This window comes from Delphinus delphis, chromosome 11 (genome assembly GCF_949987515.2).
Source record: "Delphinus delphis chromosome 11, mDelDel1.2, whole genome shotgun sequence".
In the NCBI taxonomy this organism is placed as follows: Eukaryota; Metazoa; Chordata; class Mammalia; order Artiodactyla; family Delphinidae; genus Delphinus; species Delphinus delphis.
In genome coordinates, this window is record NC_082693.1 from 49,178,594 (window position 1) to 49,201,179 (window position 22,586).

The 22,586-nt window shown below is 34.2% G+C and overlaps 1 protein-coding gene across 3 annotated transcripts in view; it reads left to right on the plus strand.

The window, feature by feature from the left end:
- The window catches only part of MON2 (MON2 homolog, regulator of endosome-to-Golgi trafficking), a 122,255-nt gene that overhangs the window by 45,410 nt on the left and 54,259 nt on the right, over positions 1-22,586 (plus strand). For all 3 annotated transcript variants that reach the window (XM_060025142.1, XM_060025143.1, XM_060025144.2), the window contains exons 9-20: positions 762-886; positions 1,273-1,409; positions 2,199-2,352; positions 11,221-11,456; positions 13,643-13,724; positions 14,864-15,048; positions 15,835-15,947; positions 16,293-16,397; positions 16,750-16,830; positions 16,909-16,982; positions 17,074-17,164; positions 22,141-22,242. In XM_060025142.1, coding sequence (XP_059881125.1) covers positions 762-886; positions 1,273-1,409; positions 2,199-2,352; positions 11,221-11,456; positions 13,643-13,724; positions 14,864-15,048; positions 15,835-15,947; positions 16,293-16,397; positions 16,750-16,830; positions 16,909-16,982; positions 17,074-17,164; positions 22,141-22,242 — 1,485 coding nt within the window. The remainder of the gene's footprint in view (positions 1-761; positions 887-1,272; positions 1,410-2,198; positions 2,353-11,220; positions 11,457-13,642; positions 13,725-14,863; positions 15,049-15,834; positions 15,948-16,292; positions 16,398-16,749; positions 16,831-16,908; positions 16,983-17,073; positions 17,165-22,140; positions 22,243-22,586) is intronic.

Consider the following 22,586-nt stretch of genomic DNA (forward strand, 5'->3'; position numbering starts at 1 on the left):
CCTAGCGATCACAATGTCAGGTTAATTCTTACTTCCCAGAGGTCCTGCTGTGTCCTCAACAAATATGTAACAGAAACAACCTTTGAATAAACTGGTGACTTTTCCTTTGTTCATTCGTTCAGTTATCAGACATTTAATGAATAATGTCAAGAATATGCTTTAAATGTTATTTATTTATAAAGAGCTTGCAAAGGAGATGGCTTATATTAATACCAAAGGTAATAACTAATAGTTAATAATGCAAAACTATGTACCAAGCCTTGTTCTCAGTACTTTATATATCTTACACCTGTCAACTGCTACAGGTTCCTTCTTGATTTCCTACTAGAAAATATATGCCAGACATTCTTTGGCTTATTGCCTCTTTGTTTCTGAAACAGCATAAGAACATATGGAAAAAGTGTTGGGATATTAATGAAGGGTACATGAGTGTACATGATACATGCTGCCTTCCAGGAATGAGGATGGCATGATGGTGCATAGTGCTTTCTAAAGAATAGGTATAAAAGATTAACCATGTTAGAAGATCATTAGTGTGAGTTTTCGATGATATATTTAGAGAGACACTGACTATTTTTACTGTTATCTTTTCCATATATAACTACTTTTCCCTTCTTTTCTTTTTCTCCACTCCCCATTAAGGATCATAATTTATTTAAAATTAAAAGATTTTATTGGTTTGTCCGTAGGAGTAAGAATAAGAGTATAATTTATAACTCTTAGATTTAAAGAAATATTATTAAAAATGTTGTATTTTTTAGGTAACTGAATGTGAAATATTTCTGTCACTTCTGGTGAAATTTCTGGATGGAGATAAACCACAGTGGCTACGAGCTGTTGCAGTGGAATCAATACACAGACTCTGTGTGCAGCCTCAGCTACTGAGGTAAAACTTTACTCAGCAGTATTTTGTTAAATGGATAGGTTAATATTTATGCTAACAGGAAGAGCTTAAATATTTATTTCAATAATAATTTCTAAACAAAGAAAATTGTGTATTGTATGTATATGGAGGGGTGTATGTGTGGGCAAAAAGTGTGGTTAGGGATTGCCATCAATTAAATTTACTGAGTTAATATGGCCAAGATAATTTTTTTAGAACACTGACCTCATTCTGAACCTTTGTCCAGAGTTAGTAAAATCACTCGGGTGTGCTGAAGAAGTTTTAAGTATAGCATTGAGACTGATTTATCAACATTACTTGCTATTAAAAAAAAATTAAACATTTTTAATCAAATATTTTCTCCAAAAACATTTAAAATTATTTTACAGGTCATTTTGTCAGTCCTATGATATGAAACAGCATTCTACCAAGGTTTTTCGTGATATTGTGAATGCACTGGGATCTTTTATCCAGTCCTTGTTTCTTGTCCCTCCGACTGGAAATCCTGCTACGACAAACCAAGCTGGTAAAGGCTTAGTCATATTTTGGTTTTTATATTCTGGCATAATTTACAATATTCAATATTCTGAGAGGATATTTACAGAAATCCTGTGACTAGAGAAATTGAGGTTACCTAAATATATACATTTATTTTATAATTTCTTATATTTCTTTATAGTATTTTAAGTTTTATATATAAATATAAAGATTTACACTTAAAGAATAATTTGATTTCACTGAGGTAACTATGTTTCTTTCCAGAATATATATTCTTCTCTGATATACTTTCAGTTCCTCTCATCACATAAGAACAAAAGTTTAGATGCTAATTTTCATTTTAGAAGAATCTTCATTTGGTGCCTCTCTTTAAAGAGTGTGGTTACTACTAAGGTAGTAACTAAGGAGGTCTGTTAGTCATTCTTTTAACAAAACAGGTGAACGTGATTTAAATTTGGAAATCAGTGTATAGCTTCTTGTTCCCTTTAACTTCTTTCTCTTCCATTTTTAACTTTCTGATTAGTGGTCTCTTTTGTCCTTTAATCCCACCTCTGATAAAAAGTGATTTAACAAAAGGTATGTTACATAGTTTGTCAGTATTTTTACTCATTAGTACCTTTTATATAAAGAAGGAAATGGTGTTTTGGGGAAACAGGGAGACTCTCTAGTAGCCAAAATAGGATTGGTAAATTTCATTTATTTGTGCAGTATCCATTCCTATAGCATAATTTTAAAAAATTGACCAAGTGTTTGAATATTATGGATTTGTAATTAAGTAGTAAATTGGTGTCTTTGCTTGCTTTCCCTTATCTAACAGGAAGCAATAATTCAGGTGGCCCTGTCTCGGCACCAGCTAACTCAGGAATGTTGGGGATTGGTGGAGGTGTTACTTTGCTACCAGCATTTGAATATAGGGGAACTTGGATACCTATTCTGACTGTAACAGTACAAGGCAGTGCTAAAGCAACCTAGTAAGTAGTAGTAGCATTATTTTGTAAGGAATGTTATTGTTGGGGTTTATATTTTATAGTAAAATGTTTCTCTCTGCATTATATTTAAAATTTTAGACCTACTATTTCTAACATATTTAAGAACTAATTTTCTTTTGTTATATTTTGAGAATTTTATCTAGGACTGGATTTTGTTTGTTTTCTTTTGTACTACTTGAGGACTATTAACAGCATAACAAAACAGAATGTGATTTCTTTACCTAAGGACCTATCCACTTGTTCTGTATGGCTTTTTGATTTAAGTATGTGGCTTGATTTCAGGCCTTGTGGACTTAGGTCTTCTGATACTGAGTTATCTTCAGCAAATTAGTTTACCTATTTAAAAATCTCAATGTACTCAACTATAAAATGGGAGTAGTGACATATCTACCTTTCAGGATTCTGTATGTGGATAGTTAAATGTTTGGCTGATCACATTTTTAGGGTTTACCACATGGAACTTTTAGTTTAATTAATTAAAGTGTTTAATGGATTCCACATGTGTTATTTAAAAATTTGTCATTATGGGGCTTCCCTGATGGCGCAGTGGTTGAGAGTCCACCTGCCGATGCAGGGGACACGGGTTCGTGCCCCAGTCCGGGAAGATCCCACATGCCGTGGAGCGGCTGGGCCCGTGAGCCATGGCTGCTGAGCCTGCGGTCCGGAGCCTGTGCTCCGCCACGGGAGAGGCCACGGCAGTGAGAGGCCTGCGTACTGCAAACAAACAAACAAACAAACAAAACAAAAATTTGTCATTAGACATTTCAGTTTAACAACTACATATTCAACAGTGTATTGTTGATTTTTCTTAAGTAAGTCTTAGTGAACTGTAGTGCTTACAGAGATAAAGCAACCAATACTACATGTGTTTAACATTGCCACAGTTGTGAGGCAGTTAACTAATATATTTTGAGTAATTGATATGCATAATTAAAACACTGTTCCAGTGACAGTAAATCAAGACTTAAACTGTGAAGCAGAATCTCTGACTAGTTTAAATCATGAATTTGTATGATATGTCAGCCTGCATTGTATCATCACAATGATATTTTACTGTGCAGCTTTTTATTTTGCCTAAAATTATAAAAGTAAAGAGTCATGGAGGACCGAAATATTGTTATTCTTAGTCACTTAAAAGATTGAAGTTACTGTCTCATATAGGCTTTGCCTTGCTACAAAGGCTAATGATTGAGTATACTACAGTATCAAGTTATAAAAGAATCAGATTTCTAGCACTGAAGGAGACATTAATAATTATCTCATTCATTACCCCACCTCATTTTTTAAATTGAAACAATCCCAACACAAAACAAAATTGCTGCTCTTGTGGACCTTACATTTTAGTGAGTGAGATAGTCAATAAAGATGCAAATAAACATGTAGTATCACGTTGGGTAATGGTTAACTGTTTGAAGAAAAAGCAAGTTATAAGGGTGTAGAGAGTGATCACAGTGAAGATAGGAACAGAAAGGATATATCTGAGGAAATAAGAGTGAGCAAAGACATAATTATTATTTTTTTAACATCTTTATTGAAGTATAATTGCTTTACAATGTTGTGTTAATTTCTGCTGTATAACAAGGTGAATCAGCTATATGTATACCTATATCCCCATATCTCTTCCCTCTTGGGTCTCCCTCCTACCCTCCCTATCCCACCCCTTTAGGTGGTCACAAAGCACCAAGTTGATCTCCCTGTGCTATGTGGCTGCTTCCCACTAGCTATCTATTTTACATTGGTAGTATATATAACTCCATACCACACTCTCACTTTGTCCCAGCTTACCCTTCCCCCATCCCGTGTCCTCAAGTCCATTCTCTATGTCTGCATCTTTATTCCTGTCCTGCCCCTACGTTCTTCAGAACTTTTTTTTTTTTAGATTCCATGTATATGTGTTAGCATATGGTATTTGTTTTTCTCTTTCTGACTTACTTCACTCTGTATGACAGACTCTAGGTCCATCCACCTCACTACAAATAACTCAATTTCATTTCTTTTTATGGCTGAGTAATATTCCATTGTATATATGTGCCACATCTTCTTTATCCATTCATCTGTTGATGGACATTTAGGTTGCTTCCATGTCCTAGCTATTGTAAATAGTGCTGCAATGAACATTGTGGTGCATGACTCTAATTATGGTTTTCTCAGGGTATATGCCCAGTAGTGGGATTGCTGGGTCGTATGGTAGTTCTATTTTTAGTTTCCTAAGGAACCTCCATACTGTTTTCCATAGTGTATCAATTTACATTCCCACCGACAGTGCAAGAGGGTTCCCTTTCCTGCACACCTTCTCCAGCCTTTATTTGCAGATTTTTTGATGATGGCCATTCTGACTGGTGTGAGCTGCTACCTCATTGTAGTTTTGATTTGCATTTCTCTAATGATTAGTGATGTTGAGCATCCTTTCATGTGTTTGTTGGCAATCTGTATGTCTTCTTTGGAGAGATGTCTGTTTAGATCTTCTGCCCATTATTGGATTGGGTAGTTTGTGTTTTTGATATTGAGCTGCATGAGATTCATCCTTTGTCAGTTGCTTCATTTGCAAATATTTTCTCCCATTCTGAGGGTTGTCTTTTCGTCTTGTTTATGTTTTCCTTAGCTGTGCAAAAGCTTTTAAGTTTCATTAGGTCCCATTTGTTTATTTTTGTTTTTATTTCCATTTCTCTAGGAGGTGGGTCAAAAAGGATCTTGCTGTGATTTATGTCATACAGTGTTCTACCTATGTTTTCCTCTAAGAGTTTTATAGTGTCTGGCCTTACATTTAGGTCTTTAATCCATTTAGAGTTTATTTCTGTATATGGTGTTAGGCAGTGTTCTAATTTCATTCTTTTACATGTAGTTGTCCAGTTTTCCCAGCACCACTTATTGAAGAGGCTGCCTTTTCCCCATTGTATATTCTTGCCTCCTTTATCAAAAATAAGGTGACCATATGTGCATGGGTTTATCTCTGGGCTTTCTGTCCTGTTCCATTGATCTATATTTCTGTTTTTGTACCATACTGTCTTGATTACTGTAGCTTTGTAGTATAGTCTGAAGTCAGGGAGCCTGATTCCTCCACCTCTGTTTTTCTTTCTCAAGATTGCTTTGGCTATTTGGGGTCTTTTGTGTTTCCATACAAATTGTGAAATCTTTTGTTCTAGTTCTGTGAAAAATGCCATTGGTAGTTTGATAGGGATTGCATTGAATTTGTAAATTGCTTTGGGTAGTATAGTCATTTTCACAATGTTGATTCTTCCAATCCAAGAACATGGCATGTCTCTCCATCTGTTTGTATCGTCTTTAATTTCTTTCATCAGTGTCTTATAGTTTTCTGCATACAGGACTTTTATCTCCTTAGGTAGGTTTATTCCTACGTATTTTATTCGTTTTGTCGCAGTGGTAAATGGGAGTGTTTCCTTAATTTCACTTTCACATTTTTCATCATTAGTGTATAGGAGTGCAAGAGATTTCTATGCATTAATTTTGTATCCTGCTACTTTACCAAATTCATTGATTAGCTCTAGTAGTTTTATGGTAGCATCTTTAGGATTCTCTATGTATAGTATCATGTCATCTGCAAACAGTGGCAGTTTTACTTCTTTCTGATTTGGATTCCTTTTATTTCTTTTTCTTCTCTGATGGCTGTGGCTCAAACTTCCAAAACAATGTTGAATCATAGTGGTGAGAGTGGGCAGCCTTGTCTTGTTCCTGATCTTAGTGGAAATGGTTTCAGTTTTTCACCATTGAGGGCGATGTTGGCTGTGGGCTTGTCATATATGGCCTTTATTCTGTTGAGGAAAGTTCCCTTTATGCCTATTTTCTGGAGAGTTTTTATCATAAATGGGTGTTGAATTTTGTCGAACGCTTTCTCTGCATCTATTGAGATGATCATATGGTTTTTCTCCTTCAATTTGTTAACATGGTGTATCACATTGATTGATTTGCGTATACTGAAGAATCCTTGCATTCCTGGGGTAAACCCCACTTGATCATGGTGTATGATCCTTTTAATGTGCTGTTGAATTCTGCTTGCTAGTATTTTGTTGAGGATTTTTGCATCTATGTTCATCAGTGATATTGGCCTGTAGTTTTCTTTCTTTGTGACATCTCTGTCTGGTTTTGGTATCAGGGTGATGGTGGCCTTGTAGAATGAGTTTGGGAGTGTTCTTCCCTCTGCTATATTTTAGAAGTATTTGAGAAGGATAGGTGTTAGCTTTTCTCTAAATGTTTGATAGAATTCCCCTGTGAAGCCATCTGGTCCTGGACTCTTGTTTGTTGGAAGATTTTAAATCACAGTCTCAATTTCAGTGCTTGTGACTGGTCTGTTTATATTTCCTATTTCTTCCTGGTTCAGTCTCAGAAGGTTGTGCTTTTCTAAGAATGTGTCCATTTCTTCCAGGCTGTCCATTTTATTGGCATATAGTTGCTTGTAGTAATCTCTCATGATCCTTTGTATTTCTGCAATGTCAGTTGTTACTTCTCCTTTTTCATTTCTAATTCTATTGATTTGGGTCTTCTCCCTTTTTTTCTTGATGAGTCTGACTAATGGTTTATCAATTGTGTTTATCTTCTCAATGAACCAGCTTTTAGTTTTATTGATCTTTGCTATTGTTTCCTTCATTTCTTTTTCATTTATTTCTGATCTGATCTTTATGATTTCTTTCCTTCTGCTAACTTTGGGGGTTCTTTTGTTCTTCTTTCTCTGATTGCTTTAGGTGTAAGGTTTGGTTGTTTATTTGAGATGTTTCTTGTTTCTTGAGGTAGGATTGTATTTCTATAAACTTCCCGCTTAGAACTGCTTTTACTTCATCCCATAGGTTTTGGATCATTGTGTTTTCATTGTCATTTGTTTCTAGATATTTTTTGATATCCTCTTTGATTTCTTCAGTGATCTCTTGATTATTTAGTAGTGTATTGTTTAGCCTCCATATGTTTGCTTTTTTTACAGGTTTTTTCCTGTAACTGATATCTAGTCTCATAGCGTTGTGGTCAGAAAAGATACTTGATATGATTTCAGTTTTCTTAAATTTACCAAGGCTTGATTTGTGACCCAGGATATGATCTATCCTGTAGAATGTTCCATGAGCACTTGAGAAGAATGTGTATTCTGTTGTTTTTGGATCGAATGTCCTATAAATATCAGTCAGGTCCATCTTGTTTAGTGTGTCATTTAACGCTTGTGTTTACTTATTTATTTTCATTTTGGATGATCTGTCCATTGGTGAAAGTGGGGTGTTAAAGTCCCCTACTATAATTGTGTTTCTGTTGATATCCTCTTTTATGGCTGTTAGCATCTGTCTTATGTATTGAGGTGCTCCTATGTTGGGTGCATAAATATTTATAATTTTTGTATCTTCTTCTTGGATTGATCCCTTGGTCATTATGTAGTGTCATTCTTTGTCTCTTATAATAGTCTTTATTTTAAAGTCTATTTTGTCTGATATGAGAATTGCTACTCCAGCTTTCTTTTGATTTCCATTTGCATGGAATATCTTTTTCCATCCCCTCACTTTCAGTCTGTATGTGTCTCTAGGTCTGAAGTGGGTCTCTTGTAGAGAGCATATATATGGGTCTTATTTTTGTATCCATTCAGCCAGTCTGTGTCTTTTGGTTGGAGCATTTAATCCATTTACATTTAAGGTAGTTATCGATATGTATCGATACTCACTTCTGAAATCATAAATAGACAGAAAATATTGGGTTTCTTTTGTAAATGGGTTAGTATGTTCACATTGGGACCTACCTGTTGAATTGGTATCTTTTATTCATTGTGAGTTTTAGTATAAAATGATTTTCACTGTTTTCTTTGAAGACATACATATAAATCTTAATTGTGTATACAGTTCTTTTTTGATTTCTTAAGTGTGTAATAATTTGAAAACTTAAGTGACATATAGACAAGTAGTTTTGACATAATTAATGACAGTATATTCTTTCAGATTTATTATACTACGACTCCCTTCAAAGTTGGACTTGTGACAGTTTTTTCAACTTGACCTTAATTTTAAAATATTTAAATAAATGGGTTACCTTTAATCTAAAAGTGGAGTTTGTGTAGTAATTACAATAAAGCAGCACTGAAACAGTTAAAGTGTGGGTTTGTTTAGGTTTGTGGTATAAATTACCTTTTTCTCTTAACTATTCTGGTGCTTAAAGTCTGTACCACAGAATTTGGGAATTAGAGTTTGTGATGTTTAGGAGTATTTTATCTGTTTTAGATGCATTTTCCCAATAGATGATATATTCTTTGAGAACAGAGATTTGTCTAACAAGATGCTTGGCACTGATTGGTTTAGTATGTGGCTCTTTAAGGCTAATTGACCTGGCAAAGATTAAACCCATAAACTTCACTTCCCCATTTGAGCTTAAATATCTTGATCAATAATATAAATATGTTAGTATTGGTTACCTAAATTTTAAAAATACTGAGAGTTGGCCCATATGGGTTAAACTGATAGGCTTTAGAGTCGGACTTGGGTTAAAAACTGCTGACTGATAACTGTCACCCTAGTTCACAATTTCATCATCTGTATCTCTTAGGGTTTTTGTGAGGAGTTAAATGAGGTACATTAAAAAAAAAAACCTTAGTATCCCAGGCTGAGAGTAAATTGCTCAATAAATGATAGGTATAGGTATAGGTGTTTTTATTGTTTATTGTGAGTTTTACATCTTTATAAATTTCCTACCTTATACTGATTATGATTAGGAGACTTTTAGAATTTGAGTTTGGAAATTACTTTTATTAGCTTTTCTTATTACGATCTTTAGTGATTTCAATTTTGTTTTTGAGATAGAAGTAACATAGGATTAAATTTGCCCTTTTACAATTGTACAGTTCATGGTTTTATTATATTCAGACGTTAGGCAACCATAAGCAGCATCTAATTTCAGAACTTTTTCGTCACCCCAGAGGAAAAAACAGCCATATCCATAAGCAGTCATCCTGCAATCTCCCTTTCGCTACCCCTTAGCAACTACTAATCTACTTTCTCTGTTGATTTGCTTATTCTGGATATTTCATATGAATGGAATCATACAATAAATATTCTTGTGTGTCAGGCTTCTTTTATTCAGCATAATGTTTTGAAGGTTCATCTATGTTGCAGGTTGTACCAGTACTTTCTGTTTGTGGCTGAATAATATTCCACCTTATGGTAGTACCACATTTTGTTTATTTCATTGTCAGTTGATGGGCATTTGGGTTGTTTCCACTTTTTGGCTATGAATAATGCTGCTATGAGCATTTGCCTGCAAGTTTTTGCATAGATATTTTCATTTCTACTGGATGTATACGTAGGGGTGGAATTGCTGGGCCATGTAGTTACTCTATGTTTTACTTTCTGTTGAACTGCCAAGCTGTTTTCCCAAGCAACCACACCATTTTACATTTTCACCAACAATGTGTGAGGGTTTCAGTTTCACCACATCCTTAGCAATACTTGTTACTGTCTTTTGATTATAGCCGTCCTAGTGGGTAAGTGGTATCTTACTGTGTTTCAAATTGACATTGAGCATCTGATTCATGTGCTTATTGTCCATTTATATATCATCTTGGGAGAAATATCTATTGAAATCCTTTGCTCCTTTTTAGTTGGGTTTTCTTTTTATTATTATTGAGTTGTGAAAGTTCTTACATATTCAACATCTAGTCCCTTATCAGATATATGATTTCCAAAAATTTTCTTGCATTCTGTGGATTGTCTTTTCATTTTCTTGATAGTGTCCTTCGAAGCACGATCATTTTTACTTTTGATGAATTCAGTTTATCTGTTTTTCCTTTGGTCACTTATGCATTTTGATATCATACCTAACCATTTCATAATTTGAGGTCATAAAGATTTTTGCCCATGTTTTCTTCTAAGAGTTTTTAGTTTTACATCTTACATTTAGGTCATTGATTCATTTTGAGTTCATTTTTGTATATGGTATGAGGTAAGGCTCCAGTATCACTCTTTTACATGTGAATATCCGTTAGTCCTTTCCCCATTGAATTATTCTTTCTCCATTGAATTATCTTGACAGATTTCCATTTTAAGGAATTTAAAACCTGTTTGTCATGATTTGAAACAAAAGGTTTGTTGTCTTTCCGTCTGAAAGCTCTGTCCTAATTACGGAGTATAACTTGCTCTAAAATTTGAACGTGACACACTGATGCTTTAAGTATTACCTTACCCTGTTGGCCGATTGTATCTGAGATGATAGGATGACAGATGAGCTGGATATCTCACAGTAATAATTTTCCCTAGTATGAAAGCTTCTTTTCCTCTTTATAGGATTGATTTGATCTTATAAGATCTTATTTTACTTATTTATTACCTTTTTAAAATTACAGTTAATTTACAATATTGTGTTAGTTTCAAGTGTACAGCAAAGTGATTTCAGTTATACATAAATATTTGTAGATACTCTTTTTCAGATTCTTTTCCATTACAGGTTATTACAGGATATTGAGTATAGTCCCCTGTGCTATACAGTAGGTCCTTGTTGTTTACCGATTTTATATAGCAGCTTATTTTAAAAGCAGCTAAGTCAGAGTTTGAGATGGCTTGTAATCTGTCTTTTTCTATTTTGTATGTAAGTATTTTTTCTAATGTCAACAATTAATGAAAATACTGGCACAACTTGGGGGAGAGGCAAAAAGTAAATTATTAAAATAATCAGTTATCATACTGGTCAGGCCTTAATTTTTCTAATCAGTTTCTTAGAATACCATGAAGGGATCTGTCCTCCAAAGGAAACCCAGTAGTGACCATTTACTTTTGCTATTCTGTTAATCTTAATTTCTGTAGTCTACAGATTATGGAAATAGTTATATGTATTTTCATCATTGTGGCTTCTCATTAGCATCTGATTTTTTCATAATTTCAGCCTAGAGATGTTGGACAAAGTTGAGCCCCCGACTATACCAGAAGGTTATGCTATGTCCGTGGCATTCCATTGTTTGCTAGACCTTGTACGTGGAATCACTAGTATGATTGAAGGAGAGTTAGGAGAGGTTGAAACAGAATGTCAGACAACTACCACTGAAGCAGTTTCTTCACCAGCACAGTCATCAGAACAGCAAGAATTACAGTCAACATCAGACCAAATGGATAAAGCAATAGGTATATTATTATGATTCTGTATTTTTAATTTTTATTTTGAAATAATTTTAAATTTACAGGGAAATTGCAAAAATAATAGTTTCCATATATCCTTCACCATGATATTCCAATTGTTAACTACAATATTTGCATTATCATTCTCTCTATATACATGTCACTATACTTTTTTTTTGAACTATTTGAGAATAAGTTGCAGACATGATGCCCATTACCCCTGAGTACTTTAAAGTGTATTTTCGAAAAATAAGGACAGTTTTCTACTTAACCACAGTATAGTCACCATCAGAAATTTAGCATCAATTCAATATGTCATCGAATCCCAAATGTCCTTCAAATTTTGCCATTTGCCTCAGTGATGTCCTTTATGGTCTAGGATTACATGTTGAATTCAGTTGCATGTCTCTATACCCTCCTTCAGTATGGAACAATTCCTTCATTTTTCCATGTTTTATATGACCTTGCCATTTTTGAAGAGAACAGCCCAGTCTACTTGGGTTTGTTTTTGTTTCCTCATAATTAGATTCAATATATTCATTTTTGGCAGAGCTACCACAGAAATGTTGCTATGCTATACACTGGTGATGTTAACTTTTATCATTTGGTTAGTATGATGTGTGCCTTGTTTCTTCAGTATAAAGTTAATTATTAACTTTTTCTGGAGAAATACTTTGAGACATCTGTAAAAGAGAGCTTTCCCTTCTTCCTCATTTATTTTGTTTCATTTATTTATTTGTATTAGTGTAGACTCTCGGATTCCTATTTTATTCAAAGAGTTACAATCTTTGATTATCATTATTTGGTTTAATGCTCATTATCCCTGCCGTGGCCATTTGGGACCCCTTTCAAGCTAGCCCCTGTGTCCTTTTATCATCCCATGTCCTTTTGTCATTTTCTGAGCACTAGCTTACTGTCTGATACAGTAAAATGTTCTAAGGTCATCTTGGATTTTTCTTGCCTAACCTAGGAGTCAGTTATTTTTCCAAGGAGCCCTAGTTCCTTTTAGTGGAGAATAGTATTTAGAAACTAACACATGGCCATTAGGTATGCTTCTTGGTACGTGAATAGAAATACACACATACATGAGCACACATCTATCTACATTTTAAAAATATGTATCTTGGGACTTCCCTCGTGGTGCAGTGGTTAAGAATCTACCTGCCAATGCAGGGGACACATTCGAACCCTGGTCTGGGAAAATTCCACATACTGCGGAGCAGTTAAGCCCATGTGCCACAACTACTAAGCCTGCGCTCTAGAGCCTGCAAGCCACAACTATTGAAGCCTGAGCACCTAGAGCCCGTGCTCTGCAACAGGAGAAGCCACCACAATGAGAAGCCTACGTACTACAACAAAGTGTAGCCCCCAATCGCCGCAACTAGAGAAAGCCTGTGCGTGGCAATGAAGACCCCACACAGCCATAAATAAATAAATAAATTTTTAAGAAGATCTTCAAAAAATAAATAAATAAAAATAAAAACATATATCTCTCTATATTAAATACCATGAGGTCACACCAATTTTTTCAATTCCAGTTTAATACCACAGGGTTTACTTTTAACTTTCCATATTTGAAATTTCCTTCTCCAACAGTGAGAAACTTGATCCTGTTTTACTTTGTTTATTTACTTACTTGCACGATATACAGTGTATGTAACCAGTCTCGTGGCTGAGCCTGCTTATCACAGTGTCTCACTGCCAGCTGGTCATACAGGCTGAAAGTTTGGCCCAATGAAATGGAAGGGAATAGGAACTGATATTATATATATAAATATATATATATATTTTGAAGATCACTTTTGTAAGAAAGATCTTATCATTGATATGTTAAAACAACTCAGTTTTAAAGCTTCTTGGGAATTCCCTGGCAGTCCAGTGTTTAGGACTTTTGCGCTCTCACTGCTGAGGGACCAGGTTCCATCCCTGGTTGGGGAACTAAGATCCCACAAGCCACACAGCACAACCAAAAAAAAAAAAAAGACTTCTTGAATTCTGAAACTATGGTATGGTTTAAAATTTTTCATTTATTCAGATATATATTAAATGTTACAGCTTTATTATTTAATAATTGAGTTGTTTTTGGAATATTTGCTATATTACCAAGTGATAAGGGGGATTATAGAGTTTGACATTGTCAAGTGCTGTGACATCTATAATTATCATTAAATATTGTTTGTTTTTCCTTTAAGTTAGTAGAGCTGTTTGGGAAGAAATGGTGAATGCCTGCTGGTGTGGTCTGCTTGCTGCACTCTCACTCCTTCTTGATGCCAGGTATTAAGTCTTTGTAAGTTTTATATTGCATGTGGCAGTTATAAAGAAAACAACAAACCATTAAAATGGTTTCCTTAAATTTATCCTGAGAATTATTTCCTAATACTAGTTTTTATGTTCGTGGAATGTTATTATTTTTCTGCCATCCTCTTCCCCCATCCTATTGTCACATGTTATAATGGAAAATACAATCCTAAAATAATAGAATGCCTTTTTCTTTTCTTTTCTTTTTTTTTTAACATCTTTATTGGAGTATAATTGCTTTACAATGGTGTGTTAGTATCTGCTGTATAACAAAGTGAATCAATATACATATATCCCCATATCTCCTCCCTCTTGCATCTCCCTTCCCCCCTCCCTATCCCACCCCTCTAGGTGGACTCAAAGCACCGAGTTGATCTCCCTGTGCTATGCTATGTGGCTGCTTCCCACTAGCTATCTATTTTACATTTGGTAGTATATATATGTCAGTGCCACTCTCTCACTTAGTCCCAGCTTACCCTTCCCCCTCCCCATGTCCCCAAGTCCATTCTCTACATCTGTGTCTTTATTCCTGCCCTGCCCCTAGGTTCATCAGAATCTTTTTTCTTTTTTTTTTAGATTCCATATATATGTGTTAGCATACGGTATTTGTTTTTCTCTTTTTGACTTACTTCACTCTGTATGACAGACTCTAGGTCCATCCACCTTGCTACAAATAACTCAATTTTGTTTCTTTTTATGGCTGAGTAATATTCCATTGTATATATATGCCACATCTTCTTTATCCACAGAATGCCTTTTTCATTTTAAGCTTTACTACTACTTTTACAATGATGATGATTATATTATTCAATTTTTTTATGTTTTTCTTTAGAATTATAGAATTTACTGATTTTAAAATGCTTGATATTTTTAAGTTATATCTTTGAGTTCTTGACCATTTTCTTCATTAATGAATATATGTGTCATAAATTGCTTTTAACCAGTTCAAATTTTCAGATGTTTATTAGTTAAAAGTTCTTCTTAAGTAGACTGATTTTGACAATGTTTTAAATAGATTTTCTTAAAACTTTACTGACTGCCTAATTCCACATCATGTTTGGCAGCATAATTTAAAAGAAATTAATCATACTAAATAAAATACTTTTTCTTTTCAGCACAGATGAAGCTGCCACTGAGAATATTTTAAAAGCTGAACTGACTATGGCTGCTCTTTGTGGAAGACTGGGCCTTGTAACTTCAAGAGATGCCTTTATAACTGCAATATGCAAAGGTTCCCTGCCTCCCCATTATGCTCTTACTGTATTGAATACCACCACTGCAGCCACACTTTCCAACAAATGTAAGATTTCAGCTTCCTCTGAGTTCTCTTCATCTATCGGGGTGACATGGCATAGGGAAGAGATTATAGAAATTCTGAGTCCAAGCCTCTGCTTTTCCACTCACTGAGTCTCTGACCTCTATGGGAAGTTAATGTCCCTGAGCCTCAATTTCTTCCATCTTTTTAAAACAGTGGAGGTGGGAGTAGGGCAGAATAATACCAATTTTAAACAGTGATTGTGAGGATAAAAGAAGATAAATCTAGAAGTCCTTTGTAAACTCTAGCATACTGTTGAAATGGGAGTGGTTAGTTTGTTTTGTTTTTAATGGAACTAGTAGAACAGTAATGTTTGCCACCACTTAGATTAAGTTGACATTCAAAAAAATTTTTTTTCTTGTTGATTACTTTGTTACATGTTACATGTCATATAAAAAAATTTCAGTGTGATGCTCAGTTTTCAAACTGAAAATGTGAGTATTGGTCTCTCTTCAACTTTAAGTAGAAAAGTTTACTGGGAATACATGTTTAAAATAGTAAGTGTCCTAAATTCTATTTTGCTTGTGAAGCAATCTACCAAAGTTTTATAATTTGTTAAAGTTATATATAAAATTACTTAATATTTGCCTAACTTGTCTTTGTTTTTTCACCTCCTTAGTTTTCAAAATGTTTGCATATAGATAATAGGTAACTAAATAAATGTCATAGTTGAACTTATTTTAATCAAATTAATGTTTTAAAATATAACATTACTTTGAGTACAACGTGAAAAGTATATTTTAATTATTTAGGTTTTCCTTTGTGTTCTAGCATATTCCATTCAGGGCCAAAGTGTTATGATGATCAGTCCATCAAGTGAATCTCACCAGCAAGTTGTGGCAGTGGGTCAACCGCTAGCAGTCCAGCCTCAAGGGACAGTAATGGTAAAGTACTTTTTCTTTTCTTGGTAACCAATTAATACTAATTAACTATCAAGGAAATCTTTCATACCTTTTTTAATGTTTCTCAAAATTCATCATTATACTTACTTTTATCTGAATGATACTTTTAGAAAAACTAGATAAATATGGAGTGACATTATTATAACCAACTATGATAACACAACTTTTAAGCAAATGAATTTGTTCTGTACAAAACCATCCAAGCCTATTTTCTTAATATTTTTGGTTTTTTAGTAAAAAAATTTGAATACGTTAATACTTCTTTATAAGCTTATAATTTTCAAGAATGCATAACAGTTCTTACAAATATATCCTTTTTTAATATAGCTAACTTCCAAAAATATCCAGTGTATGAGGACTTTACTTAACTTGGCACACTGCCATGGGGCTGTTCTTGGAACATCATGGCAACTTGTCTTGGCAACTCTACAGGTATGTTGTAGCCTCTGGGTCGGAGGCCAATGTTGTTTTTATATCTAAATGCTAACAGTTAAACTCACCAGTGCCTATCGGTCCTTTGGGCAGGCCTGAATAGACAGTAAGTATGAAAAAGGAGAAGTCAGAAAAAGAAAAAAGACATGGCTCATATTATACAAAGCAATGGGATGTTTCTTATAATGGCCTGTTCTACTGCCTATGCTTGGTGGAATAAGTTTTTTGTATGAATATCAATTACTAATTTATATTTAGTTATTAGATACCTACTACTGATTTTAGTTTTAGTTACTGGAATTTTTGTAGGTTTATAAATTTCTTTGTTTTGATTTTTTTTTTTTTTTTACAGCATCTAGTATGGATTCTGGGATTAAAGCCTAGTAGTGGTGGTGCCTTGAAACCTGGGAGAGCTGTAGAAGGACCCAGTACAGTAAGCTCTAGTCATTCTTACTCAATTAGTACTTTGCAAAATGTTTATATGTTACATTTAATTTTATTCTCCTCTTAGGTTCTAACAACAGCAGTGATGACAGATTTGCCAGTGATTTCCAACATACTTTCAAGATTGTTTGAAAGCTCACAGTAAGAGTCAGTTTTTTAATTGATACAAACATTATTGTTAGCTGTATATTTTAGATCAGAATGTCTTATTTCATCATTTTTTTTTTTTTAGGTATCTTGATGACGTATCATTGCATCATTTAATAAATGCACTTTGTTCCTTATCCCTAGAAGCAATGGATATGGCCTATGGAAATAATAAGGTGTGATATTCTACCTTTCTGTGTTAAATATGGTGTATTATTTTGTTTAATAAGGTGTATATTCATTATGATCTTAGCGTTTTACAAGTGGGACTAATACCTTGTAGGCTAGCCCTGTTCTGTTGGGTTTTTATATTTATGGTTGTTATTTGTTGAAGGGGGAGTGAAGAGGACATTTTTTGGCTTATGGTATGTGCCAGTATGTATTATGATTTTAAATTGTGTCCATTTCTCTCATGTACTGAATATTTTTTAAAATATTTCTATAAAGAATAATTCAACACCACATTTATAAATGTGTTCCACAAAATGTTACAATAATCCTCATGACTACAACTTATGATTGGAGCAGTACAAGTTTTAAATCAAGGAATATATGTCTCTATTTCTCTTGCCTTCGTTGGGCTGGAAAATAAGGTGTTAATCATTTCTTTCTGAAGGTAATGATTCTCCCTACCTTGAAAATTAAACTTTTGCTTTGTTTGTTGACTAAATGAATAGAACAGTACTTTTGAGAACATTTCTTTCTATACTCAAAATATCATTTTCTGTTAAACTTGGAAAAGCATGGGAATATTTGGGTTTATTTATACCTTAGAAATTATTTAAAATAAAATACTTTCTATATTTTAAAATGAATAAATATAGTACTTGGACCATTTACAGATAAATGAAGAAACCCAGAAAATAATTAGAAAAGCAGAGAATGCAGCTTATGGTTTATTTAATATCCAACTGTAGGATCCAAAATTATGTTGTCTGCCTAGTCCTTAATTATAATTCTGGGTACTGTGGCTTGTCATCTTGGCTCATGTAATTCATTTAAAGATTAGCCAATAAGATCTTATTGGGACAAAGTTTTGTATATTAAAGCACGTAGAGAATTACATAAACATGCAGGTATTTGAAAATATATATTATAGTTTACTCCAAATCAAGGCAAGGATAATATGAAACACAGTGAAGTAATCAAATTCTTGATACCTTCAATAATCCTACATCCTTAAGATTAATTCTTAACACAAAAGTATAATATTTTTAATAGAGTACCTTAATGAAATCTGAGCAAGTTTATATGGTAATGGCTTGAGAATTTATGTATTCACTCAACAAGTACAGTATGTTTACTATGTACATGACACTCTGCTAGAAAATATAAAGGAAATGTAAGATTTCTACTTTCAAAGAGCATGTAAACCACTTGGCCCATGGATAAGTGGCAGTTAAGGTGGTAAGAGAGTCTAAATAAATGGTATAGATATTAAGTGATATGAGACTTATTTTCTGAATCCTTATTGACTTGTTACATAAGATTTTTTAGTACATATTTTTACTAAAATGAATTAAAACTAATCAAGATAAATTAAATTTGTGATTGGAGCTGAATATTCAAGGAACAGTAGGAGATATATGTGTATGAAAGGGCAGGTTCATGGAAGTCAAAAGAGAAAAATGTTACATGAAGTCGGGATCAGTGAGGATTGAGAAAAAAATAGATTTGAGTATTATTAGTTTATTGTTCACCTTGAGGAGTATAATTTCAATAGAGTTGTAGGAGTAGCTGTGATATTTCAGGGAGGCTTGGGGGGAACAGATGTTGAGAAAATGGATACACTGGAATAGAGATGACTTCCCTGAGAATGGGGTCACATCTCTCCATTTTAGGATTTAATTTTGTAAAGTAATGTAGTGAATAAGGAATGGAAATAAAAGTTTTTAGAAGTATTCAAGTATGAACTTTATAAAAATTATTTTTATGGAGGTGTAAAACAGTTTATTATTCAGTTGTGCTTTCTATAAAAATTTATAAATGTTCAGATGTTAAAATAAGTAGAAACGTTTGTATTTTTTTACTTTTTTTTAAAGTTTATCAATGTCAGCTGTTCTGAGTGAGTTATATAGCTTAGGAATTAAAATGTAAATATCATTGTCCTTTAGGTGTGGCTTTAAAGTGACCAGTCATCTCATTTTTGGTTCTCACTTCAGGAATTTGTGCTAATGTGTTGAGGAGGTAGCTGATGGTAAAGCTTGCAAATTCTTTCTTAGAAGGGGGCAATATTGATGATATTTGTGCAGGCATATTACCAGACTCAGTATCACAACAACAAAAATAATTAAAGAGCTATTATTCTTTGTTTACTGTATGTCAGGTACTAACGTATTTTTATTTAATCACTTAAGACAACTCTGTCAGGTTCAGTAGTAATAACCCCTTTTTACAGATGAAATATAAAACTAGCTTAAATAACCTGCCTGGGGTCACCTAATTTAGTAATTGGTAGAGCTTGGATTTGAACCCACATATGTCTCATTCCAGAGCTCCATTCTTTTTTTTTTTTAATTTATTTATTTTCTTTATTTAATTTTTGGCTGCATTGGGCCTTCGTTGCTGCACGCAGGCTTTTTCTCTAGTTTCAGAGAGCGGGGGCTACTCTTCATTGTGGTGAGCAGGCTTCTCACTGCGATGGCGTCTCTTGTTGCGTAGCACCAGCCCTAGGCGCGCAGGCTTCAGTAGTTGTTGAGCACGGGCTCAGTAGTTGTGACTCGCAGGCTCAGTAGTTGTGGTGCACGGGCTTAGTTGCTCAGCGCCACATGGGATCTTCCCGGACCAGGGCTCGAACCCGTGGCCCCTGCATTGGCAGGTGGATTCTTAACCACTGTGCCACCAGGGAAGCCCCAGAGCTCCATTCTTAACCACTTCACTTGTGGCTCAAAGTTTTGTGTGCATCAAAGTCAGGTATGGCATTTTTAAAAAATGCACAAGTCAGGGCCAGTTTCTAGGCTTCATGAATATAAGAATCTTTGGGTATGAGGTCTGGACATATACATTCTTTTAAATGCTACGTGATTCCTCTGTGTATCCTCATTAGAATAAGAAGAAGGAGGAAAAGGAGGAGGTAATACTAGGCAATTTATGAGGATTTATTATGTGCCAGGTACTTTCTAACATGAGGTCATTTCTGTATATTATCTCCATTTCATAGATTAAAAAAATTTAGTAGCCTTAAAAAAGCATGAAATTTTGCCATTTGCAACAATATGGATGGACCTGGAAGGTATAATGCTTAGTGAAATATATCAGACAGAGAAAGACAAATACTGTATGTTATCACTTATATGTGGAATCAAAAAAACCCACAAAACAAGACAACCCCCCCAAAAAAACTACTGAATATAGTAAAAAAAAAAAAAAAAAAAAGCAAACTAGTAGTTACCAGTGAGGAGAGGAAAGGAGGAAGGGGCAAATAGGGTAAGGGAATTAAGAGGTACAAACTGTTATGTATAAAATAAATAAGCAACAAGGTTATATTGTATGGCACAGGGAATATAGCCAATATTTTGTAGTAACTATAATGGAATATAATCTATAAAAATTTTGAATCACTGTGTTGTATACCTGAAACTAATATAAATCAGTTATACCTCAATAAAAAGAATTACTCAAGGTTACATAGCTATTAAGTGGTAGTACTGACATGTTAAAAGTTCATAGACATCAGTCTTAACTACTGTATCATATTGTCTCTAGAATGGTGAATTTTTCTACCACAAACATTTTTAGGGTACCTACAGCATTAGCACACGCAGGAATGGTCAACCTGACTATATTTATCTTAGACCCCAGGGTACTTGGTTCAATGGCTTTTACTAGGAAAGAAAGATAATATCACACATTTCCATAATAGATTTTTATCAGCCCTGTAAAAATGTTGAGTATAGAATAATTATGTAATCTTTTTCCTTAAAAATTGTAAAACTATTATCCTCTTAATTTGCTTTTAAAATTTCAGTTGCCTTTTGTTTTTTCTAATGCATTGTCTCCTTTTGAAGTACCACAGCCACTCATCAAAAAATTCTCATGGTTTTAGCTTAGTTCTCATTTAAGTATATTTTACTACCTCTATTAATATTGGGTTAGAGATAGTTGCCCTTTGATCTTTTTACTGAAACTGTTCTTATAACACATGGACCAGGTACTCTAATTTAGCCACTTATGAGATACACTGACTCCCTTTCTGTTGTTGAAATGCCAGCGACTGAGGAACGGGGTTTGTCTTCTGTCTCTGCAACTTTTCTGTTAGTGTCTAAACTGACAACGCTTATCTCTGCCTCTTCTTGACGCCACGCTTCTTTCCCCTGATCTCTGTTGCCTCCTTTCTGCTTTTTGGTTTTTTTTTTCATATTTCCTGATATTAACACATAAACCCTGAGCATTTGAAGACTTCACTAATAAGAATATATATCAGTCAGCTTAGCCTGCCATAACAAAATACTGTAGACTGGATAACTTAAACTATAAAAATTAATTTTCTCATAGTTCTGGAAGCTGGAAGTCCAAAATCAGGTTGCCAGCATGATCAGTTCTGGTGTGGACGCTCTTCCTGGATTGAAAGATGGCTGCCTTCTCACTGTGTCCTCACATGGCAGTGAGAGCGGGAAAGGGAGAGGGAAAAGGGGGAAGAAAAGGGAAAAGAAGTGTGCCTGAGCTCACAAGCTCTTTGGTGTTTCTTCTTATAAGGACATTAATCTTATCGTGTTGGGGCCCCACCCTTATGATCTCATTTAACCTGAATTACCTCTATATAGACCCTATCTCCATATACCATCAGACTGGGGGTTAGAGTTACAGCATATGAAGTTTGGGGGGTGGGGGTCACAATTCAGTCCATAGGCAAATTCTTTCCTTCTGGTCAGAAGACTAGCCATTCTGTGTGTCTGGTATAATTTTTGAATTTTCACTCTTTCCCCACTAAAGCATTCTCTTCTCAATCAAATTTTCCAATTAGGAGCTATTCTAGATACTTGAGGGTGGGCAGAAAGGCTTGTCTTATGATAACTGAGGTTTTGTTCTATTTACTGCTAATTAATCATATATTAATTATAGTCATGCTCTTCACAGTATCCTCAGTTTTATTTACAAGTGAAATATTCAAATTCTCCTTATAATATAAAAATGTATTATGTTTTCTCTCTAGGAACCATCTCTTTTTGCTGTTGCCAAATTGTTAGAAACTGGTCTAGTTAACATGCACCGAATAGAAATTCTATGGAGACCTCTAACTGGCCATCTACTTGAGGTAACCTCTTTTTCTTAATTATTATATTTACTTTTTGTTTAGGATAAAGACATACACAGTGAATTAATAATTGTGGATAACCATAAGAAAAATCAGCATTAACATTTTTTTCCTTGTACTTCTGTCTGTATATTTTATCAGGAACTAAAGTTCTATAGTAATTGTTTTGGTGAAGGAATAGGTTGACTTTTTTGACTGAAAATGGGTGATATATCAATGAAATCTCTGAAGTCTCCTTCAGCTGATAGCTTGGGACCCCTTTCTTTTATTATGTAATCTTTTGATCCCCTCACCTTCAGCTAGTTCTGAAACTTCAAGGCAGTTAGCACTGAGACTTCATACTA